This window comes from Sinohyriopsis cumingii, chromosome 3 (genome assembly GCF_028554795.1).
Source record: "Sinohyriopsis cumingii isolate HCF-2022 chromosome 3, ASM2855479v2, whole genome shotgun sequence".
Classification (NCBI taxonomy): Eukaryota; Metazoa; Mollusca; class Bivalvia; order Unionida; family Unionidae; genus Sinohyriopsis; species Sinohyriopsis cumingii.
In genome coordinates, this window is record NC_142963.1 from 111524024 (window position 1) to 111551061 (window position 27038).

A 27038-nucleotide genomic window follows, 5' to 3' on the forward strand; every position below is an offset into this window, starting at 1 on the left:
GTGGAGGAAGAACCTGGGAAAACCCAGGGATGAACCAACAACCCACGAGAAGCTACTGGCAAGCTTTCTCACATACCTTCATTAGCTGAATCCGAGACTCGAACCCACACAGACAGAGGTGAGATGGCAGTGATCCATAACAGAGCGCTTTAGACCGCTCTGCCACTTGAGGCCCTGCTACAGGGTGATTAATAACAAAAGTTCTATGAATCATGTTATGATGTGATTTTCTGCTTATACAGGTAAGAGAAAAGTCCTAGAATATCAGGATACAAACTGTAGACATCTAATAATACAGCAGCAAAGTTTCAGTTCAATACCAAATCTGATGTAGAGGATATTGCTTTTGAAAACTTGAAAATACTTTAATTTTGCTGTCAAATATCAAACATATTAGTTAAAAGATTTAGGAATACATGTATTATAATAACGGAGTGATCCCAAAAGTTTCAGATGAATCAAGCAACTTGTGTTGAAGTAACTTTAAAAACATGAACACAAAACTTGCATTCAAAATTTAAAACATGAACTTTAATAATGTTATTGCCAATAATTCAAAAAGCCTTCTGATTACACTTGCAAGACAAGAACTCATAGCATAGAAGAGTATAAGCTTAAGGCCTGAAGTAATATTGTAGAAGGGTATAAACTTAAGGCCTGAAGTAATATTGTAGAAGGGTATAAACTTAAGGCCTGAAGTAATATTGTAGAAGGGTATAAACTTAAGGCCTGAAGTAATATTGTAGAAGGGTATAAACTTAAGGCATGAAGTAATATTGTAGAAGGGTATAAACTTAAGGCCTGAAGTAATATTGTAGAAGGGTATAAACTTAAGGCCTGAAGTAATATTGTAGAAGGGTATAAACTTAAGGCCTGAAGTAATATTGTAGAAGGGTATAAACTTAAGGCCTGAAGTAATATTGTAGAAGGGTATAAACTTAAGGCCTGAAGTAATATTGTAGAAGGGTATAAACTTAAGGCCTGAAGTAATATTGTAGAAGGGTATAAACTTAAGGCCTGAAGTAATATTGTAGAAGGGTATAAACTTAAGGCATGAAGTAATATTGTAGAAGGGTATAAACTTAAGGCCTGAAGTAATATTGTAGAAGGGTATAAACTTAAGGCATGAAGTAATATTGTAGAAGGGTATAAACTTAAGGCCCAATGTAATATTGTAGAAGGGTATAAATGTCGGGCCTAAAGTAATATTGTAGAAGGATATAAATTTCAGGCAAGATGTAATATTATATTGGGGTATAAACTTCAGACCTGAAGTAATTACATAGACGGGTATAAACTTCAGACCTGAAATGACATTGTAGAGAGGTATAAACTTCAGGCATGATGTAATATTATATAGGGGTATAAACTTCAGGCCCAATGTAACATTGTAGAAGGGTATAAATGTCGGGCTTAAAGTAATATTGTAAAAGGATATAAATTTCAGGCAAGATGTAATATTATATTGGGGTATAAACTTCAGGCCCAATGTAATATTGTAGAAGGGTATAAATGTCAGGCCCAATGTAATATTGTAGAAGGGTATAAATGTCGGACCTAAAGTAATATTGTAGAAGGGTATAAATGTCAGGCCCAATGTAATATTGTAGAAGGGTATAAATGTCGGGCCTAAAGTAATATTGTAGAAGGGTATAAACTTCATGTCTAAAGTAAAAATTAGGCATAAGTGAGAACAAAGTTTCTTCAGCAAAATTTAGAAACATTTTTCAGCAAAACAAATGAATTAAGCTTTTGTCCAAATAAAATTATTTAGGGCAGATTTTCCAGAAAGAATAATTAGATAAAACAATAATGAAGTACACCCATACATACTAACAGGACTATACACAGGGGTGCAGAAATTTTGTTGAAATGAAGTTGACCATGGACAGGTAAATTAAAAAGTTTACTTGTCCATATAACAAGAATAGTGGAAGACAAACTGTTCAAAACTGTTTACTTTTATTAAGCTGCACCATTTAAAAGCATGCAGTATGGATCTGTGACATGTAAAATATACTGGATATTTCAATTTGTCTTATTATTAGACTTTTATGGTCAGGGTCTACAAATCTAACAAGAATGCATTCTTGGTCTATAATTGCTGAGTTATTTTATCTTTGACATTTTTCAGTAGAACATACAAGTTGTTGTTGTTATTGTGGGGTTTAATGCCATTTTTCAGCACATGATAGGCTATACATGGCAGCCAGTATTAATGGTGGAGGAAGAACCCAGGAAAATCTCGGGAAGAACCACCGACCCATGAGAAGCTACTGGCAAGCTTTCTCACATACCCACATTGGCCAAATCCTAGACTTGAACCCACACAGACAGAGGTGAGATGGCAGTGATCCATAACGGAGAACGCTTTTAAGACCACTCGGCCACTCGGGGCCCTTGAACATACAAGATACTTTTTATGAAATCTATGCATGCAGTTCTGTTCATGTGATCTGTACCATATTTAATCAACTCCATATTTAATTTGACCCTCACAAAGAATTTCATAGTCTGAAAAAGATTTTCTCTGCTTTGATTTGGCATAAACATTTTCTTTTCTTGTAATATGTGATCTGGCTCACATGATATTTACTGATGACTTTTTAAATCACCCACAACCTTTTTTCTCTCAGATTTTGAATTTTAATTATCAAATTTAAATGACATCTATTGTGCTTTGCACTTTTTTGGTGAGTTAACAGCGTCTTTCCTTGTGATATTACCTGTCCTGCAAACAATCCGCTGGTTTTGTCTCCAGTTGAGGGGTATCTCTTGCATACATTATTGTTCATTCCATAAACTATTGCAAATTTTATTCCATCTGTAATTCAGCAAATGCTCAGGTAACTCATTAAATTTAACTAGAAGTACTTATTTCATTTTAAATACTTCAAGTGAAATAAATTAGGTACTTTAAATACATTTAATGATGCTGAAAAGAAAATTTTCTGGGTTTCAAATAGGACAAAATTCACGATGCTGTGTGGAATTAACGAGTCCAGCGATTGGTTCAAAATAACATTCCTCAGGGAAGCCCTTTCCTCCAGCCAATTAAATTCATTCTTATGTAATCATCAAAAATTGCCTAAACCAGTACTATTTGCTTCCATTGGTTTTATCCATAGAAACTGCAGCTGTTTTCAGTCCTAATTGATAAATTTCAGCAATGCACCCATATTTTACTTGAGGTAAGTATGAATGGTACTTTTGTAAACATCACTCTGAAACAGAAAACGACTGCCCTTTTCAAGTTAAAGGCCACAATGTACTTGTCCATGGACAAGTAACCTTGCAAAAGCTGCTTGTCCATAAGAACAAATATCAACCTCGGACAATACAGACAATGGATTTCTGCATCCCTGCTACAAGTATCTACATACATACAGACTCCATGTTTAACACTTCATTCTAGTCTCCATTATTTGAAGAAAAATATTTTTCTAAGATTATGACAACTGTAATTTTACCTCATAAGTGGCATGTCTCCATTGTGAGAGAGCATTAGTGAGTGAACCTGGGCGGCAAAGGTCTTGAGATGGAGAAAGACACTGGGCAGCATGGAGCAGTTCAGGGCCTCTGCATAGGCAGCACTGTTCTCTGGGCAATGGATGAGGCAAACAGCATTCTCCAAAATCTCCTGTACCAACAACACGGATTACAAACATTCAGATCTGTATTATCACAACAGGAAATATGTAAGGAAGCTGACAACAAAAGTTAAAATGACTATATACAAGAACACAAAATGTATTCATGGGAATTCAGTTGGTACAGTAGTAGTTTTAGGAGGAAGCAATGTTTTAAGAAACTCAAATTTCCCAGAAACAAGTTCTCTATGTAATAGGGTACGACTCCATGACCCAAATACCTCAACCAGAAGCATAACCCATGGCAGAAATTGTACAGAAAGGGAAATATATAATGCTGCATAATCTAGATAGGGTGTAAACTCGACAAAGTATTGCTGAACATAGTTTATTTAACAAATCAAAATAAAAATGAAAGGACAATACTTCTTGACCAAGAACATGAAACAAAAACAGGATTCAGCCGATAGAGGCAAATGGAAAGAACAATTATACAATTTGTCAAATATTCAATAACTGAACTCGACAAGACTTTATGATTAAAAACTACAGTCCCTCAAATGAACTGATGCTCTATTGAACAAAATGAATTTCAATGAATTCAAGAAAATAAGATTTCTTCCTTTTCACTGCTGAATTTTAAAAGCATCTCTGATAGTCTTTAGCAAAAAGATTGTCACATTAGCTGCTGTAATGACTATATTGGATATCAGGTTGGGACCATATTCATTTAGGACCAAGTAGACATCTTTAGAAGTCTCTTGATGAAAATTATTTAGATGGCATATTGACAATGACATTCATAATGGCCATCATGGTAACTGTACTGGATGTACAATTTGCACCATGCTCATTTAGGACCAACTAGGTAGTTGTTTTGGATGTACAATTTGCACCATGCTCATTTAGGACCAACTAGGTAGTTCTTTTGGATGTACAATTTGCACCATGTTCATTTAGGACCAACTAGGTAGTTCTTTTGGATGTACAATTTGCACCATGCTCATTTAGGACCAACTAGGTAGTTCTTTTGGATGTACAATTTGCACAATGCTGTTTTAGGACCAACTATGTAGTTCTTTTGGATGTACAATTTGCACCATGCTCATTTAGGACCAACTATGTAGTTCTTTTGGATGTACAATTTGCACCATGCTCATTTAGGACCAACTAGGTAGTTCTTTTGGATGTACAATTTGCACCATGCTCATTTAGGACCAACTAGGTACTTGTTTTGGATGTACAATTTGCACCATGCTCATTTAGGACCAACTAGGTACTTGTTTTGGATGTACAATTTGCACCATGCTCATTTAGGACCAACTAGGTAGTTGTTTTGGATGTACAATTTGCACCATGCTCATTTAGGACCAACTAGGCAGTTGTTTTGGATGTACAATTTGCACCATGCTCATTTAGGACCAACTAGGTAGTTCTTTTGGATGTACAATTTGCACCATGCTCATTTAGGATCAACTAGGTAGTTGTTTTCTTGCAAAATACCATGCTTAAAAGACTGGATTGCAAAATTCTTGTGCACGTGTCTAAGCTATGATGTGTCTATACAACCATAAACATTTATCAACTGCTATTTCCTTGTTGGGGTCAGTCTGCTTTCAATTAACTGGAAAATGGTTTGTATAGTTGGAAGAGGGAAGAGTTTATGCTGAAGGCCTTTTCAAGAACTTTGAAAGATTTCAAGAATTTTTCTTACGGAAACTGAACTTTTACTCCATATATTACTTTGTTCAACACAGTATAAATAGGTACAAATCTGAGAAAAAGAATAATTAATGTTCACTAATGGATGGTTGCTACTCCATTGGGCCAATTAACCATGTTGTGTGCCATTTTAATCCATACAAATTTTGTATTCCCTCAGAAATCTCCTAAAGATTTCAGCAAAATTCAAAACCTTTCTGTAACAAATTCAAGAACTTTTCAAGAACAGGGCGACAATGAAATTCAAAGAATTCTTCAAAGTTGCACAGACGTTGATGTTAAACAGCTTTCTATCACATATGTAATACTAGTCCAATTAGAATGTTTGTAGAATCTATCAATTTATAATTTCTAACTTGATTGTCACCATGGGGCACTCTAACATTGCCGTCTTGTTTCCATTTTCAAATAAATAGAACACTTTGATGTAAACAACCATGTAAATTACTGGTTTCTAAAACGGTCAATTTTCAACTGTGTCATCTGCATTCCATATCTGCAATGTCTAGTTTTAATATTTCTTTTTTCAAAAACTGAACAAAATAAAAGCTGTAGCTTTTATATGCAAATGTTCCAACTCCCAAACATACAGAAATGTACGGAATTATTCAGAACTTATCACATCAGCTGTCAGAGAAAGAAAAAAAACTCACCCATGCAAATATGGTAACCATGTTAGGAAAGATGCTCCAATTTGGTTTGAGAAAAAAAATATGACAACGTTAGAGACCCCATGGCAATGATCAGGTTTTAAATTATTAATGGATGGATGAAAAGACTGTTTTGTGCATCTTTTAAATCCTTGATGATTTTATTTTTTGAATGTGTAGGAAAGTAACACTGCCACAGGGCTAGATTTTTTTATAACTGATATTCCTTTTATAAAACATTTTATAATTTAAATAAGGCATCATAAAAGGGACATACAAGGGACTGATGACTGCAATGATAGCATAAAAAGGGACATACAAGGAACTGATGACTGCAATTATAGCATAAAAGGGACACACATGAGACTGATAATTGCAATTATAGCATAAAAGGGACATACAAGGGACTGATAATTGCAATTATAGCATAAAAGGGACTTATAAGGGACTGATAACTGCAATTATAGCATACCAGTACAAGGGATTTATAAGGGACTGATAATTGCAATTATAGCATACAAGGGACATACAAGGGACTGATAATTGCAATTATAGCATAAAAGGGACATACAAGGGACTGATGGTTGCAATTATAGCATAAAAGGTACATACAAGGGACTGATTAATTGCAATTATAGCATAAAATGGATATACAAGGGACTGATAATTGCAATTATATCATACAAGAGACTTATAAGGGACTGACCATTGTAATTACATAGCTTACATACATTGTAGTCAATGTTTAATTAAACAGCATTAGAAATTGAAGTTATGCACACCCATTTTATCAATTATCTTTCATTGTTGTGAACATTGTGCTTTTTATTTGAGGACAAAATTGAATTTCAACACAAAACTTATTACCACAACCAAACTATATTTGTGTTTCTTCAAGCATATTGATGAAACTAAACTTATAAAAAACAACTATATGCACTCAATTAAAGAAATCTCAGTTATCATTCTTACACATGATAATTATTCAGGTAAAATTTTATTTTAACAAGAGGCCCAAAATATTGCTCAACTAGTCTCTTGCTCCTAATCAAAGTCATCTAAAATCTTTAAAAGTTTACTAACAAAACTTTAATTTGTGGTTGACAGAGTCTCATGGCTTTCATACGAACTGAAATTACAATTCACTGGTATTTTTTTCAAGGCAATGGATTTTGTATACTATTTAATTAAATATGGGAATGTTCAAGAATAAAAGCATGTTGTGGTAGATTCTTTTTTCTTTATAAAAGATAAAGATTCTAAATAAAAATATGAAATAATTTGCCAGAATAGGCACTAAATATATGATATGCAATAAAATAATGCACAAACAATGCAATAAAATAATGCACAAACAGTGCAATAAAATTATGCAACATAAACATCATAGTATAGAAACTTAAATTTAACAACTTGGAAGTAGCAACAACTGTCAAAAAACCCACCTAACAAATCAAACATACTTTCAAATATTTCAGAATTTCAATCATAAAATTATTTTTAAAAATTCTCTGCAAGTAAATTTATGAACTTGTACCTCCACATCAGGAGAGTCACTGTGTGAGAAGGAGGTAGGTGACTCTTGGAGAAGAAAAACCATTCTTCCTGCCCCTCCCTGCTCCTTTATCTCCAGCAGATCCCTCATTTTGTACAGCTCTGCAACACTAATGGACCGGTGATATCTAATAAAAATGTACACACAAAAAAAAATGTCTAATCAAAGATTACATCATCTCTGAAGCTTTAAGTAGTCTGCTGTTGCCGTTATAAGCATTTATCAGGCCCATAAAAATTCAAACAAAAGTTGTCCTCAAAATAAAATGTAAGTCCATTTGCTAACTAAAAGTCTTTTTTTTTATCAACACATGTTTTATAACTTAATTTTCAATTTCCACTATACAGCAAGTATTGTGCTGACATGCTGTCAAACCACATATATACAACAATACATGCATTCAGCAACGGGAAAAAAAAATAATTACCAAAAAACAGCTCGTCTGTGATGTCAAAATAGAAGTGCTTTAATGAATTGATAACAAGTCCCTCAAAATTACTGGCACTCTAATGAAAAGAAAAGTTTGTTTCTTTTCCATAGTGTTCCACCATTTTTTCTATATTATATAGAAAAAACCCAAATTATTGTTATATAATGAAATTTCAAGGCAAATGTAGCAGAAATACAGGAAAAACTCCAGTATCAATGATGCAAATTTATAAATCCTTACCTCATTCAGTTCATATTACAAACCACACTCATTTCAAAGCCCTACAGAAGAATGGTGATCACCTGCCATCTGTACTGACTGTACCAAAAATCACACCATGTACCTGAAATTTTTATTCATTCTTTAACAGAGACCAAGAAAATATAAATTAAATGACACTGCATAATAATCTTTGCAATAAAATACTCTATTTTTGAAATACAACCTTAATGATATGTATTATGTATCTAGTTAAATAAAATTCTATCAGAAAAATGAAATGTCAAAGTTAATTTTAATTTGATAATGAAAAAGCAAAACTAAGGTATACTATGTCCTTCCAATCAGAGCGACAAGTTTTAAGCAAAATATAATTTTAACACATAGTTTTGCCACAGTAACTTTAATAATAGATGACTCAGTTTAATGCTAAACTTCACTATATTTGTAATGAATATGTTTTGGATAAAGGATAGAAAGTGAATCTGTAATAAAATCATTGTTTTATAATTATTACAAATGTAAATTTGTCCAATTAAGTTTCCATCAGTTACAAAGATGCTGATATGTTAAAAGTTCTGATTTTGTTTATTTAAATAAAGCATGCATGTCCAAAAACTTTTAAAAATCTCACTCATTCCTTTGCATTTTGCATTTCCTTCTGAGAAGTTTTATAGTCAGCATAAATTAATGAATTCTAGTTTGCATTTCCTCCTGAGAAGTTTTATAGTCAGCATACATTAATGTATTCTAGTTTTCATTTCCTCCTGAGAAGTTTTATAGTCAACATAAATTAATGAATTCTAGTTTGCATTTCCTCCTGAGAAGTTTTATAGTCAGCATACATTAATGAATTCTAGTTTGCATTTCCTCCTGAGAAGTTTTATAGTCAACATAAATTAATTATAGTTTGCATTTCCTCCTGAGAAGTTTTATAGTCAACATACATTAATGAATTCTAGTTTGCATTTCCTCCTGAGAAGTTTTATAGTCAACATAAATTAATGAATTATAGTTTGCATTTCCTCCTGAGAAGTTTTAGTCAACATACATTAATGAATTCTAGTTTGCATTTCCTCCTGAGAAGTTTTATAGTCAGCATACATTAATGAATTCTAGTTTGCATTTCCTCCTGAGAAGTTTATAGTCAACATAAATTAATGAATTATAGTTTGCATTTCCTCCTGAGAAGTTTTATAGTTGACATAAATTAATGAATTCTAGTTTGCATTTCCTCCTGAGAAATTTTATAGTCAGCATACATTAATGAATTATAGTTTGCATTTCCTCCTGAGAAGTTTTATAGTCAACATAAATTAATGAATTATAGTTTGCATTTCCTCCTGAGAAGTTTTATAGTCAACATACATTAATGAATTCTAGTTTGCATTTCCTCTTGAGAAGTTTTATAGTCAACATACATTAATGAATAACCCAAGTTACCATCAATCACCTCTTTCAATATTTGTGCAATCACAAAGTCCAATTTCATATGATATTGTGCAACAAACTTAAAATCTACCTAATCCAAAATTTTCAGCAATGAGGCATTTGAACATTCTGCCAAAATGATCAAATGATATCCAACAATGCTTCCTCACAATTTGTGTCTGGCTGTTATACTGTACTGCTAGATTTAAAGGATTCCAATTATTTCCATGGAAAATTACTTGCAATGTATGTGTAACAAGCTAATCTTTTTATACCACAGGTCAACTTGAAATCCTTCATCTTTCATGTCCTGATAGCTTGTGTGACTCTTTGTTATCTTAATATATTCATATAATCTACTATATGTGTGCATCATTCGATGGGGTCCCGAGTGGCAGAGTGGTCTAAAGCACTCTGTTATGAGAAAGCTTGCTGGTAGCTTCTCGTGGGTTGGTGGTTCTTTCCGGGGTTTTCCCGGGTTCTTTCTTCACCATTAATACTGGCTGCCATGTATAGCCTATCGTGTGCTGAAAAATGGTGTTAAACCCTACAACAACAACAACAGCATCACTCAACACTAAGAGTTAATTTGGATTGGTTTGGTACCTTTTGGCACAGCAACACAGGTAGGTTATTTAGTCAAAGAAAATTAGAGTAAAATGCCTTGCACAAGGAAACACCATGGTAGCTGACTCAGGCTGGTCTGATGGTAGGATTCAAACCTGCACCCCTTTAATCCCAATTCTAGTACAGCCTAGTGTCTATGAATCCAAATATGAAACAGCCCAGTGTATGATTCAACCTATTATACAGTCTAGCATATATGAATTTACAATATGATACAGCCTGATGTCTAAATGAATTCATCCTATGATACAACCTAGTGTCTATCAATTCATATGATACAACCTGTGTCTATGAATTTAGCATATTGATATAGCCTAGTCCATGAATCCATCCTATATCATTCCAAGGCCCAGCAACGTGGAATGAATTGCCCACTGAACTTAGACACAAAGACTACAGTGATCACATTCAAGAGGGCTCTCAAAACTCACTTATTTCGACTGCAAGAACAAACTTAAAGACCTAATAATGTTTCCTACCTGAAATATTCTCAGCATGTTTTTTATCTTTTTATGTTTTTCTAATTTCATGGTGTTTGTTTTTGTAACAATATTATTACGTTTTTTATCTTTTAGGTGTTGTCTAATGTTGTAAAGCACTTAGAGCTTCTAAAGATTAGGTGCTATACAAAGTCCTCATTATTATTATTATTATTATTATCACAGCCTAGAGTCTTTTAATTCATCCTATGATACAGCCTGTGTATACAGGGCTGATGGGGGGTGGGGCAACCGTTAGAGGGCCGAGCCAAACAACACTTTAATTTTATAAAAGAAAAATATTGTTTCAAAAAGAACTAGGAGAGGCCTGGATGTTTCTTAGCACAAGGCCCATGATCACTCTCTACAGCCCTGATATATATGAATCAATCATGATTAAGCCTAGTGTCTATGAATTCATCTGATGACACAGCCTTGTGCCTATAAATTCATCCAAAGACACAGCCTTGTATCTATGAATTCATCCGATGACACAGCCTTGTGTCTATGAATTCATCCAAAGACACAGCCTTGTGTCTATGAATTCATCCAATGACACAGCCTTGTGTCTATGAATTCATTCAATGACATAGCCTTGTGTCTATGAATTCATCCGATGACACAGCCTCGTGTCTATGAATTCATCTGATGACACAGCCTTGTGTCTATGAATTCCTCCAATTACATAGCCTTGTGTCTACGAATCCTTCATATGATAAACAACATGCTACAACTCTATGGGATAAAAGAAAAGACCAAGTTCCAGACAAGAGGGCAGTAAAATATAGTTCTCCATTAATGAATTTCACTTACAATATTTTTTTTAATGAATGTTCAAAACTTTATGCATACTTACCTTCAGATGTCACAACCCCAAGGAAAATTATTTTGTTTCTGACTCCTTTATAAGTTTGGCTATTAAACCATAGTTTTTCAAGGAATGCTACTCAACCAATAAAGTAGGGCAAAAATAGCAAAATTTTATCAAAAAGTATCAAAACTGCTTTTCCTTATTTACTACCACTGTGACAATTCTTATTTGGAACTCTTTCACTATATGTGCAGAACAAGCACACTAACTCCCTCAGTTTTAATTTGGATGAAACACTTTTTATATGTATTCAAAGAAAACTAAACTTACCAGTAAGTAAGATGATGTAGTACATCATGAAGTACATGGAGTGATATCTAGCACAGCAAGCCATAGATACTATAATGCATCTGAAATGGTGATCTAAGCCATCTCTTCTGTAGGGCACAATCAATATCTGAAAGGATACTTACCAGCAGTAAAAGTTCATTGATTACAATGGTATAGAATTTTTTGGAGGATACTTTGGTAAACATATTGGGAGATAAACAAAAATGAAGGACTATAGAAGTATTTTTATCCCAAAAAAGAAATTTAGAGGAGGCATTTAGAAATTATAAGAAATATAGCAATACAGCTGCTCCAGGACCCACTATTGTCACTGCTGAGTGCCGAAATCATCTCTAATATTCTTGAGCAATAACAAGATTTCAAGATAGTTGCCACTGTGGCCATATTAGAAGCAAGAGTGGCACCATTATTATTTAAGACTAATCTGAAATCATAAGTAGTCTTTAGGTGAAAACCCAATGTCAATATGACCATCAATACAGGAGTAACAATAAAATCATATTTCAATACTAATGTTATGAACTCAAGGTAAGTGCTAATTTGTGTTGGACCAGCCAGATATCACAAGTTGGTGACAATACTGTATATTTGAGTGGCATTATTTTCCTAACTAACCTTGGGATAATGTATGTGTAAAGTTTCATGGCAATACTCAGTAATTTAGGAGTAGTAGCAATACTCATTAATTTAGGAGGAGCAGCAATGCTCAGTAATTAAGGAGTAGCAGCAATACTCAGTAATTTAGGAGCAGCAGCAATATTCAGTAATTTATGAGTAGTAGCAATACTCAGTAATTTAAGAGCAGAAGCAATACTTGGTAATTTAAGAGTAGCAGCAATACTCGGTAATTTATGAGTAGCAATACTCAGTAATTTAGGAGTAGTAGCAATACTCAGTAATTTAAGAGTAGCAGCAATACTCAGTCATTTAGGAAGAGTAGCAATACTCAGTAATTTATGAGTAGTAGCAATACTCAGTAATTTATGAGTATCAATACTCTAATTTAATAGTAGCAGCAATACTCAGTAATTTAGGAGGAGTAGCAATACTCAGTAATTTAGGAGGAGTATCAGTAACAATCTTGTGCTAATTGATGTATAGAAGACATGCTCTTCTGATTATGACCATTGGAGTTTAAAAACCAGAGATTAATTCTTTTCTTCCTTCTTTTTAAATCACTATTCTAAAAATCTGCTCCAGAAGATAGCAATGATGTCCACCCTCCTAGAATCAGACTGTATTCAGTGAAAGTCAAAGGCTTTAAAAAAACCAAGAACAATAGTCAGTAAATACATAGATCATGCATCAGTAATTGCCTTGATTAGTGACTACAGCTTAGACCTCACAAGAAAATCATTGAGCATGCAATCAACTGGACTAATTATTATACACATTCACATGTACTAAACACCAATAACAAAGGTAACCTATCATGCTGCACAATGTATAGTCACTGATATGGAAAGTTTACTACTGAATAAACACTCTGACTTTCACCTGCCTGGCTTTAGGATTCTCAGTAGGACAATATGCATATTGCATGAGGTCTCTAAAAACTTAACCTAAGCCAGTAAGACTAAATATAGGTCACACTGAGCTGCTTTTGCTATATGGGTGTTGTACCAGCAGACATCAATTTCACTATTCTAGCATTAACAATGAACATCAAACATTGTAACCCAAGTCAGTGAAGCATAAAATCTTAAGGACTAATGATTCAAATATAGTAGGACTCATCAAGATGTATTCATACATGTAAAGTTTCAAGATTCTAGATAGCTGCATGCAAGGTACTGTACATAACACACTAAGTGCAACACGTAACCTAAAACAGTTAAAAGTGAAATGCAACACTGTCTGCAGAACAGGCATATTGTTAATAGATGTACATTACAAGTAAAGAAGATTGAGAAACTATCATTTTAGGTGACTTCAACATCCACTACATAAAAACTCCATTAAAATGGATGAGTAACTTTTGAAACTTAACAGCTTTACCCAAATAATTAAAACTCCAATTAATTAGAGTAACAGATAACAGTGTTACTCTCATGATCATGTTTACACTAATAAACCTGAAAATGTAAGTGAAATCAATGTGCAAGTGCATGCATAAAGTGACGACTATATCTGGTCTATGTAACTAGCCATGCTCCCAAATGGTGTAAAAATGGTCACCACACTGAAATACAGTACATGGACTTTCAGCAGTTTGATGAGGAAAAGTTAAATGACTTAATTTACAAAACTGTCCACTCAGTCTGCAATATTGCTGGCTGCATCAATGCCATAGATACAAGGTATCAATTATTCCCAGCCATGCATGCCCAGATTAAAACAAAAAAGGTTAAACACCAAATTACACCACAGTGGATGATCCTCCAAAAGCAATGAGGCTAGGAAACATTAATAATAATAATAATAATGATAATAATAATAATAATAATAATAATTATAATAATAATGACAATAATAATAATAATGACTATTTAGAGAAGGTAACTCAATTACAGAACTAATCTACCTTGAGTCGTAGCTGTTATGTACAATATATACAGTATATACAACAAGATGTGATAAATTTAGCTTGCCAATAAAAAAAATAGTGATTCTAAAAATCAATGTTTCAATCTCAGAAACTACAAATCCAAACATCAAAAAGAGAAACAGTTACATTTTATAGTCATTGGGGAAGAGAAGAGAATTTTGTACTTGAATGATTCAAGTATTTTGTCCAAAATAAATTATGGCTGATACTGAATCTGTCAACATATATCCTGATTGAGTGAACAGATACATATAAACTCAATGTTTTAGACAAAATACTTTGAGCATCATGACGTGACATAAATAAATTAAAATAAATTTTATCGCTATGACTTGCACATATTATGTAAATTCTCTCCAGTTGTTATAAAAAGGTAAAGAAAATTTGTTAATTGCAAGAAAAGAAGTTTTAACTGTCCCACGGCCAACACTGTTTATGCACATAACAAAATGGTAAATGTTGCGATAGACTAGACTTACGAATGATCTAAAGAAATATGCTGATCATAAGAATTACAGTTCTTACACAGAACATTAGTTTTTTATAGCAAAGACTTGTCAAAATGGTATTAAATTCTTTTACCTTTTGTCAAAAAGTTCAATGAATTTAAACAGGGGTAGAACATTTCCATTTGCTTCCTGTAGTAAAGCCACCGCCTCTGCTCTGCAATATGAAAAAACATAAGCCATCCCATAGTTTATTATTACTGCATATTTTATTAGGCATTTCAGTTTAACTACTTCCCATCTAGTAGTTGAAGTACCATATATACTCGCTTATAAGTCAACCTCTTTTATTGGTTCATGTAGAGTACGGGTCTTATAAGTGCAACACAGAAATATTTTTTTATTGATGTTAGAAACTCCAGATGTCTGCAGCACACAACTTGTGTCACAAGAACATGGTCAATTCAAATGTTTTTACGTTTTCATGCCTCTATTCCCGATCTGAAATATTTATGTGATATGCACTGTGTTTATCCATTTCATGGTGGTATTCATTACAAAATAATGGTATCTATATTTAGATTGTATGGATAAATTAATACTACCCACTGCAAAGTCAATTGTCCACAAATGTTTATCTGATGTGTTTACTAGCAAATATATTGCTCCCATTTTCATGCTAGTCCTACCAACCTGTATTGTTATTAATACTTGTTTTACTGTTTAACCACTGTATTTGATGCAGTAAAAGGTTTGATTTCAGTTGTATTTTCCTTTTTCATAAGGTGGCTTGAAGTGATATTTTTTAAGTTTTCTGGCTGTGCATGTGACCCAACAAGCCCATGGCTTGTTTTCAAATTGACAATCCTTTTGATAGAGCCGAGAATTTAGTACATGTACTTGTTAAGTGCCAAGTAGAGCTCTACATCATCCTGTGACCTTCATCTCTTAGCTTGTTTCCCCATTTAACATTCCTTTCCATTGAGCTGTGAATTTGATACTTGCTCACTGCCAAGTAATAGAGGATGATTACATACCCCCCCCCCAACCTTCTGTGATCTTGCCTCACAATTGACATGTGTACAGTTGCAACCTTGAATAGATTTCACACACTGTCTTATCAAAGTGTTACAGAACCCAAGCTCAGTCTCTACTTAAGCAGAGTGAAGTGGAGAAAAGAATCTGATGATATTTCTGATGTCTAGATGATGACAATTTATGATGACTGGATGACAATGGTAGATTTCAGACAATAAAGATGAATTGCTGGTCTTTTTACCCAATGACATTAGATCTGGTTTAGGATACTGCGAATCACAAAAATGTGGACTTTCATTGTTTATTTGTAATTAACATGTTATGGGATATTGTGAATTGGAGCATTCTGAACTATTTTTATGCTGGTACTTGACCTATAATTTAATTCATGGAGTTATCATGTAAATGGATTTGAAATATCAACAACTGTCAATTTTAATAGATCTAATTATAACATACTGAAAGTGGTCAATTTATTTGTGATGTATTCCACTCAATAATACAAGTGTATTTTACATTAGTTTGTTTTTTCCAATGTATCCATCCATAAAGTTGGGCTTATTTATTTTTCCAAAGTGCAACTCTGACTCACTGAAAATTAGACATCCCTTCAGATGGATCTAACTTGCAAAATACATCCTTAATTATAGTAAGAAAAATGAACTGGCTTTTGGTAGCCTAAAAAAAATGGGGGAGGGGTTTAGACTCAAAGTAAACTTTTAAGCAAGTATAGACGGTAGGTATTTTCTCTGCTACATACATGTATTACAGGACAGGTCTGAAATAATAGATCTTATTTTCCTGAAGACTAAACTTGCAGACATACTCAGACCAAAGATTTTCATGTTTACAAACTAAAATTTCAGCTTGTCTTTTGTGTAATCTGAATAAAAATATTACAGGAAACTGGTGAATGTCATATGACCCCACATCTAACTTGCTATTTCCAGTAAATAAGTATCATACAATTTCTGTCAGGACACTCAGTATAGCATAGTGACAATTTCTGTCAAGACAGTATAGCATAAATAGTGACATAACATTTCTGTCAAGGCAACCAATATAGCATAAATAGTGACGTGACAGTTCTGTCATGACAGTCAGTATAGTATAAACAGTGATGTAACATTTCTGTCAAGACAGTCAGTATAGCATAGTGACATAACCTTTCTGTCAAGACAGTCAGTATAGCATGACTTAATATAAAATTTCTTCCAAGACAGTCAGTATAGCATAGTGACATTAAATTTGTCAGTACAGTCAGTATAGCATAGTGATGCAACATTTCTGTTAAGACTGTCTGTATAGCATAAACAGTGACATGACATTTGTCAACACAGCCAGTATAGCATAAATAGTGATGTAACATTTCTGTCAAGACAGTCAGTATAGCATAGTGACAACCTTTCTGTCAAGACAGTCAGTATAGCATAACTTAACAAAACATTTCTTCCAAGACAGTCAGTATAGCATAGTGACATTAAATTTGTCAGTAGTCAGTATAACATGGTGATTTAACATTTCTGTTGAGACTGTTTGTATAGCATAAATAGTGACATGAACTTCTAACAGTATAGTTGGACTATAACATATATATTGACATGAAATTTTTGTCTGTACATGCAGTAAAACAAATAGTGACATAAAATTTTACTGAATCACGTTTATTGAAAACATTTTTATAAATATAATATACTCAATAAATTCATTAAAATTGTGCACTCACTAAAATTTTGTGATTTACAGTTTCTCATAAAGATGCATGTTTGAAGATGAAACACTCAATCTAACCTAACTGTTGTGACCAGTTGGCCTGTATCCTTGGATACTGATATATGAAATTATCAAGACTTGCAACATTAATCTGTAAGGGAAGTAACATTTTATTATCACTGAAATAAAGGGAAGTAATGTTAATTATGACTGAAATAAAGGGAAGTAATGTTTTATTATTACTGAAATAGCTATATATCAACTATCAAGAAACATCACTGCTTACACTATTGTAATATGCTTGGTTGTAACAATATTAAGGAAGGATTTCTTTGCTGTTGATGCTCTGAATAGAACTTAACATTAATGGTTATATGCCAAGCGAGTCAACTGCCTTTTTGCAAGGACACAATGAAGAAGTTGACCCAGGCTGGCCTGGGTGGGTACTGAACCTATGACCCTTGTATTACAAGTCTTACTGTCAACTGAACTACTGAAATCCCTGTTTTGGACCAAAGTTCAAACATTGTATTTTGAAATGTACTTTCCAATGTCTAGTTTAACATGGTTAAGAAAACAATTTGTAATCAGAGGTACTTCATAAAAAATGTTAGGATAAGCCATAACTGGATGCCAAGATATTTGCTCTTAATATCATGTTGAGAAAATGTTTCTATTGAGTGCATAAAATCCTAGCTAGAAATCAAATGGATTCCAAATGACAGAAAAGACTAGAATGAACATATATATTAAAACAATTATAAAAATGATGAGACTTGTTCTTCATGAAATCTGAGAGTAGCTGAATTAAGATCTATCCAAATAGCTGCCCAGCTTTGCCCCACCTAATACTGCTCGCTGTTTTCTGACTGTCATCACTTTTTAGAGTCACATGAATTCTCTTGTAGCCAATCTTCTTCCTGTGGAATTGAGATATAGCCAGGCGGGCATCATCTATAGTGGCCACACGCACAGTCCCCAGGCTTGTGTTATCGGGTTGCAAACGCACATGTACACTCACAACCTGCCAATAGAATTAATACATATTCAAAATTTTCTATAATGCTGGACATGAAAATGTCTAGTCCTGAAGCTTGCAGTCTTGGGAGTCCTGAAGCTCTCTTATAACACATTATCAATTCAAACTTACTAATGCATTAGGTGCCATTAGTTCAACAAAAGTAGTGTCATAGTTACCTTTCCTTCCTCTCATGCCATATATCCACTATTCAAATAAAAGATTTTCTGAGTTCACACTTACTCTTGTCATCAGTTTCAAATTTGTTATATAATTACAAAATAAACATTTAACAACTGATGCATCCTTATATAAGGCCACATAGAAATTTGGAAATCTCGTGAATTTTAGTTTGTTTATTGCAGTAAACTTATCAAATTTGAGTTTAAGTGTTTACCTGAGTTTAGTGAAGATAAGTTATGAGCCTCAAACATGCTGTGTACACCTGTGTACATGTTTGCTTTTTGTTCCCACCAAAATTAATTTATACAAATAGAGGTGACTTATAAACCAGGCATACTAAACATCTGAGTCATATAAGCCAAACAAGCAAGAGCCCCTTGAATGGAATAATGCTCTACTTGGTGAAAAGAAGTTCCAAAAATTCAAGATGAAACCATTTCTTCCTTTTAACTGCTGAGTGCTGAAACCATCTCAAATATTTTTCAGCAATAACGAGATTTTAAAATTCACTGATATGGTGGACATATTGGTTATCATTGTGGCACAATTTTCATTCTTGACCAAGTCGACATCACAAGCCTTTTGGTTAAACCCACATATCAACATGATCATCCATTCAGTAGGATTACTGACAACAAGATTTTCAAGAGTGATTTCATGGCAGCCATGCTGGATGTAATGACTGGCACAATTTTCATTCACACTCAACTAGATTTCACAAGAATCTCAAAACCCTATGTTGATATGACCATCCTACCATTGTGTTCATTTACTCTCACTGTGCATCAGAAACCCCCAAATGTTTAATTTGACCCCCAATTCTGACACCAGGATTTGTTTTCTTAATGCAATCTGACCCTCAGTTCCAACACAAAAGGGACTTTTTACTCTTTCACTTCAAGGGAAAACACTGCATCCACTGGGAGTAGAGATAATAACATACCCAACAGTTCAAGATGGCCACCATGGCAATATTGAGGGTCAGTTACATCATTTTTATTAAGGACACCATAATAATGATTGCAAGGAAAACTATAAAAATTACTTTCCTTTTATGAGGGCTAGCAATAACAAGATTTTCAAAATGGTCACCATTGTGGCCATATTGGATGTTAGATCAGAACCACTTTTATTTAGGACCAACAATGTATCATAAGAAGTCTTCATGTGAAAATCCTATGTTGATATGACTTCTGTTTTTCAATGAGAAAGGATTATAGATAAGATGTTGGAGATAATGCCATTGTGGCCATTTTGACCATCAGACTGGCACCATTTACATTTAGACTTGAAGTGGTTTGGTTTGGTTTGGTGGGTTTAAATAATTTAGCCTACATACCATATTTACTTGTCCTGAAAGAGTACCCTACTTGTGAGATCTATAATGTCCACATCATTTACAGTATACCAAAGTAGGTGATATTACAGAAAATGGGAAAGATTTTGTTGTGCAATGATATAAAATAATATAAACTTTCAGAATATGCAATCAGAAATACAGTGGAATAATAAAATTTGGCTGAAAATTACTGGTTTCAGAACCTCCAGGTTTTCTAGTTTTTGGTTTTATTTAGATCTAAATCAGACCAGTCTGAACTACAAACAGATGAGCCTTGCAAAAAGTAGGAAAAGTTTCAGATTTAGAGTAAAACTGGATGCAGAACACAAACAAATTGCAAGTCCAGTACACAAAATGCATCCCCCCATCAAATTTTTAATCTAATGTGCACATCTGGCAGAAATAGCCAATCAAACAAAACTATCATATATTTAATCATTTGGCTTTCTCAGACAGCCACACTGGTTGAGACGAGACTTGAATCAACACAAACAAAGGTGAGTTGTGAGTGATCTGTAGAGGGGCTGCAAAAAGAACCTTGAATCACTTGACCATTTAGGGCCCCTGCAAAAGTCCTTAAATTATAGAGATCCCTCTTGATTTTTCCAATGTCAAAAGAAAACTAAATATGTGGAAAGCTTCTGTTATTTGCTTCATTTCTTTGGAAACTTTATAGCAGGCATGTCCTCCAGGTTACAAGCAAGATAAGCAGTTTTAAGTCACATCTAATGATGTAAATAATCAGTTAAAACTAGGTTGCAGGCCAGATCCAGCCTGCAGGACATAGGATGCACATGCCAGCTTTATTAGATGAAGTTAAAGACTCCTCTGAAGACACATGAATTATTAGACTTGGTGACAATCTGCCGTTATCCATTTCAGTTGTAAAGATTTGGATCCCAGGATGATCTCACCATGATTCTCTTGATTTAACCACATCTAAAACAAGGGATAGAGTCGAAATCGATCAATTGAAATGTTTGGAAAAGATTATGCCATATAGAAGAACAACTTTCAGAACAACGTCAAATTTAAATGAAAGATGATGCATTTAATAAGACAATGGATAGGATGGTCCAGCTGTGGAATGGTCATCTGTTGATCGATGATGCAAATCCATACAGACGTGTAATGAGCTTTATAAGACCAATTCTTCTACTGGTCCATAATATTCACAGTTCTTTAAAAGAGACTGGCACTAAATTATGAAAGACCACTCAAATATCTGCCAGAACCCAAAGGGTCTAAGTGCGTAGAAAGATTAATTCTTAATTAATACTTAGCTTCATTCAATTTATATTGTAATAGATCAGCAACTTCAATATCTTCAGAAAATATTTATTTTTTGTCAATCAAAAACTCTAGTATTTGGACTCCAAAAAGCCAACATCCATAGGAAGGGATATAGTTTAGGCAAAAAGCAAAAACCTTTCTGGAATAAATATTTTCCTACGATGATTGTTAAACAGAAAGCAAAACAAGCTACTACTGCTACATGTACTAGTGTATCTTTTGGCTTTATCAACAGTAATGACTATAGCTGACCTGAATATAAGCATGGTTCAGGTTAGTCAGCTTTTTTGAAGCTGGAGTTTCATTGCTATAATCAGATAACAAAGATGATTGACAAAGTATAAACTGATGATACATTGTTTTGCATATATTTTTTTAACTTAACCAGAAATGTATTCATAGAATAAGAATGTCACACCATCCCCATCAGTAAGCCTGAGAAAATGATCAAATTGCAAAACTGAACCCAAGTCACTAAAATATAAACTGAAAATCACAGTGACCCAATTTTAGTTGTATGTTGTTGCAAATACCAGTATATATCTACATACAAGGAGATTGATTATATGGTTCATCATGAACAAAAAAATGATCTAAATACAAAACTGAACAGCAGTATGTCAAGTATTAAATATAGGTCACAGTAACCATCAGAAACCCCCAAACGTCATCATACTTGCTCTACACAAAGAACTATTTTTAACCACATTGGCACAATATGGGGGTAGCAGGAGATTGCATCATTGACCACCTCATATGCATCTTTTATGGTGAACCTCTGGTGGCAAATCACGAAAACCCATAAAATGTATGTGTATTCTTACATTACTGCCACGATTTCTTTCTTCACTTTTATGGGATAAGCCTAGAGATGTTTTGAGTGGTATTTACTAAAATGATATAGACAGAAAATTGCCAACATGACCCAGAAAACTGGTAACCTTAAAGCAAACATTAAAGTCACTGAAGGTAGGCTTTGATGTACTCACCAAGCTGCATTAACAAACAAAGTTGCATCAATTTGGCACTAAACAATGTTGAGAAACTGACCCACTCCCAAAACTTAACCAGATTGATTGACAGACAGACACATGTAGAGATGTGTAAATGGACAATGGTAATGTCCCATCCAAATTTGTGGCACAGAATTCAACATTTAATCTCAAAATCCAATGAAATAGTCAGTATTTGCAAAGTAGTTTAATATACAATTAATGCAACATGTGTTTGTGATTTCCTTACCTTTACATGTGGGCTGAATGTTGTTTGAAGGATATTCTTCCATTCCCCAGGACTTATGTTGTAGTCCAGATTGGATACAAACAGCTCAACTGGTGTGCCTGTCTCCAATATGTCATTTCTGTTATAGGATGATAGCATGGGTGTGGAATAAAATGACAAAGATGATTTTGCTGGCTGGAACATCTGCATCTCATTTCCAGCTGTAGACTGTCTTTCATAACCATGAATCAATAATGAGTTTGGTGAAGATCTGTGCATATGACTGGTTTCATAACTAGATGATTTCTGTGAATATACTTTATGATTCTGATTAAAACTATTGTACCCATTCAGTGTATTGTAAGTTCCACTGCATGTATTAACCCTAGATTGGTCGCTGAATGTTTGTGTATAGGATGCTTGTGCCATGGAATAGTAACCAGTAGGGTTACTGGCTGCATTAAAATGAGAAAATTGAGAGTGATTATTGGTCATATTACTATCAGCATCAGTTGGTTTTTGACTTTCTTGGTATATTTGTTGATGTAGCATCAATATTTGTCTGGTAGGTTTCTTATCTTTGGAAACTTTTTTGACAATGTCAGCAAGGGGCTGTTCCTGCTCATTTGGCAACTTTATTGAAGCAGTATGCAAGTCTGGCCCAACTTCACCATTTGCAGCACTGGCATTTTTCTGGCTCTGGTTTGAAACAGCACTCTGACTGCCTCCCTGTTTTGGCAGAGAGCAGTTCTTTTGGGACTCTTTGCTCAGATTATGTTCCTGTGATTTGATCCTTCCCGTGGCAGTTTTGGCAGTGGATGTGGAAGTAGACTTGGAAGACAAGGAACTTCCACCATTCTTCTTGTTTTGCCTCTTTTGTGGTGAAGCCTTGGAGACTGCATGCAAAGATAAATTATCTTGTAACCCACATGTAACAGTTATTAAAACTTGCATCTTCAATACAGCAGTCAATATGGGATTAAAATTAAGTTTTCCCCAAAATTTGCATACATGGAAGTACAATTAAGATTTATGTAATGCACCACAATTAAAAACTCCTTTTATGTTTTAAATCTCCTCCTACAACAAAAATATTACACGTCACATGCCATTTGGCCTGCACAATGTTAGGTGGGTGAGTTAAAATATATTCTTGTCTACAGTATGAAAAGATGGAAAAACAATTTCAAAAGTAAAGAGATTTTCCCATGTATGTGTAATGCGAGCCATGACAAATGCAATGAGATAATAGGCATGAAATACAATCAAAAGAAATGTGCAAATAGCCTAAATAAGGCAATAATTAGCTCAATCAGTCAAACTCTTCCAAGCTTCCCCAAAACGTGGAATCACATGTGCATGGGTCTTTGAAGACAGGATCTTGAAACTGGTTAGTTCTACCTGCACAGGTATAAGACCAGGCCTGGATAATAATAAATAATACTGGGTAGGCACATACTTGAAAAATAAAGGAACTTATTCAAAAGTCTGTTCACTGCCTAGGTGCCTATTCATACGTCTGTTCACTGTCACGACTGAAGCAACAAAAACACAGAAGAGTTGATCCTTCTTTTATACCCCAGTCCTAATTTTAAAAGGCAAAATTAAAATAACTGACAGTTGTTTGAATACGAGTGAAAATTTATTTGTTGGGCTTTACAGTCACTAAGCATAATTACATGATGATACGAGTTGCAATATCCAACCCATGTAGTCATCTTGTTTAACCTTACACCCAGAAGCAGGAGGATCATTCACCTGCCTTTACAGACAAGTTTTTGCATCTGACAGATATAATTCACAGGCATACTGATGAAGATATCAAACTATATGTAACACTGCACAAAAAGCTACTTTAATTTCTGCTGCAATAACACAACTACTTTACCCCACATCCAGCAAAGAAATTGCTTTGAACCTCTCTATAAGGATAAAAAAACATGCTTTTGAATCTGACAGTGTGACTGAAGCATGGTGAGCACAAGTGAGATGAGAAATGCTCTCACATTTATTCACATGATATGCCTTTAAACAATTTCTTGCTCAAACAAAGTTGTTTACTTGGTTACTTAGAGCAGTCACTAAATACTCTCCAGTGACTGCTTATGGCAAGAGAAACCCCTGTTACTTAGGAAATACCAGGCTGTTGATAGCACAAATCAGGTGACTGTTACACAAAGTGCTTTTTTATAGAAAATTTGCAGGCTCAGAAATTTGAATGGCCTTTGTACCAGGTGAATGCTATGTGCAGGTGACTGTCAGGACATGTATGATTGTGCTTAAATTAGTTTTACTCCTATATACTACATTTTAATAGCAGTAACATTATCTGCTGTGTTTTTTGTTGTTTCTGGTTAACACTACTTCACAGTGCAGGATAGGCTATTCATGGTTGCCAGTATACCTGGGGGAGGAAGAACGTGGGGAAAACCATGGTAAAAACAACCAATGGGAAGCTACTGGCAGCTCGTCACTTACCCACATTGGATGAGCCTATGACTTGAAACCATGTGGACAGGTGAGAAAGCAGTGATTGATAAAGCATGTGCTTTAGATGACTTGGTCACCCAGTGTCCCCATTATAGGCTATTATTAATTTGCCGAATCTTCTTGCTAAGTGGAAGGCTGATGTCCCCACAACTAGTCATCACTAATGAATGTACCATCTGTTTCTAGCAAAACATTTTATTGCAGACTGGAGGTTTCAAAAAGGACACAGTAAAGTTTTCAAAAGGAACACATTAAAGTTTTCAAAAGGAACACATTAAAGGTTCAAAAAGGAACACATTAAAGGTTTGAAAAGAAAACATTAAAGGTTTCAATAGAACACATGAAAGGTTGCAATAGAACACATGAAAGGTTGCAATAGAACACATGAAAAGTTTATCAACAAAAGTTCAGGGCAGCAATGGGCTTGCTAGTGTCTCCTGTTGTGTCAAAATTTGTATATGGAAGATTTTGAACACAATGCTTGTTCAACTGCAGCCTATCCTCCAGATGTATGGTTTCATTATATGGATGACACTCTCACCATGATACATGAATATTGAAAAATTCATAGAGCATCTCAATTACACTGACGAAAATATCCCGTTCACTTATGAACTGGAAGAAGATGAGAGGTTGCCATGTTTGGATACATGTGTTCACATTTTAGATTATTGGGAAACAAAAGTTGTGATTTATCACAAAAATACCCCAACAGACCAGTATCAGAAATTTATCTCAAATCAGATCAGTGGTGAGAACACTGTTACATTGGATGAACAGCATTATGCATGTTGAGGAAGACCTAGTGACAGGTCAACATTATTTAGAAAGCTATATGGGCTAATATTACCAAGTCTGGATGTTTGTGCTTCCAGAAAAGGAATGGAGAAGGGATGAACATCTGAAGGAGAAAGAAGAAAAATTTGTCATTGTTTCTTTACCATGTATTAAGTATACTCTCCATGAAATTACAAAAAAATCTTTTAAAAGCATGAAGTTGTTGTGATTCACAAACCCTTTACCACCATTCATTAAACCTCAGTACATCCTCAAGACCACATTCTTCTGAATATGAATTGCTAGGTCATCTATAAATTCCAGTGTGATAATTGCAAGAAAGACTACATTGGAGAGACCACTGCAATGCTTGAAAAAAAGAGAGAACACTTGAATCCCAACAGTGAATCCCTCACAGCAGTTGGTGAATACCGCAAAGAATTGGAGCATTATATCTCTCTGGATAACAGAACTGTGTAGAGAAAATAATACCCAAAGTAGGAAAATAAGGGAAGCTACTGAAATCATGGAGGGGAAGCCAGTGTTGAACTGTGATACTGGATTGGAACTTCCTGACCTTTGTACAGAAGAATTTTGTCAAATGATCAACTATGACTAGTCTAGCAGACATAATTCCTCTGATGAAGGATTTGTGATAAAGTCAAAAGCTAAGGAGTCATAATTTAGTTTGCTACATAAAGGTATCTATACTTGTTCATTAACTATAAATGGCTGAAGCTGGTAACAATATTTATTCTAAAATATTACCTACATTACTGTATTCTTTTCTACAACTTGCTTGTTAAATCCCAATTAAAGTTTTTGGTTTTGACCATTCTGTAACCCTCTTATTTAAGGCTGATGTGAAGGCCTTAGTATGGGAAGCAAGACTAATCCCTCTAATTACTTGGGTTATTTTTGTCCCTTTTTTTAGGCAAATGTATAATTACTGCTGTACACCAAACCCTATGGAAGTAGGAGGCTTGAAACATTGCATGAAACAGATTAGTATTACATTTGTGTGTCGGTATTTGTAATACTAAATGAAAAACATCTGAATGGAACCACTCAACTATGTAAATCTTTATGAAACAAAAACTGCATATC

General features: G+C 34.2%; 1 protein-coding gene across 2 annotated transcripts in view; it reads right to left on the bottom strand.

The window, feature by feature from the left end:
• The window catches only part of LOC149803584 (meiosis regulator and mRNA stability factor 1-like), a 101833-nt gene that overhangs the window by 69011 nt on the left and 5784 nt on the right, over positions 1 to 27038 (bottom strand). For both annotated transcript variants that reach the window (XM_089953333.1, XM_089953332.1), the window contains exons 2-6: positions 22686 to 23560; positions 18456 to 18634; positions 14996 to 15076; positions 7500 to 7644; positions 3471 to 3640 (exon numbers count right to left, since the gene is read on the bottom strand). In XM_089953333.1, the coding sequence (XP_089809459.1) occupies positions 3471 to 3640; positions 7500 to 7644; positions 14996 to 15076; positions 18456 to 18634; positions 22686 to 23560 (1450 nt within the window). The remainder of the gene's footprint in view (positions 1 to 3470; positions 3641 to 7499; positions 7645 to 14995; positions 15077 to 18455; positions 18635 to 22685; positions 23561 to 27038) is intronic.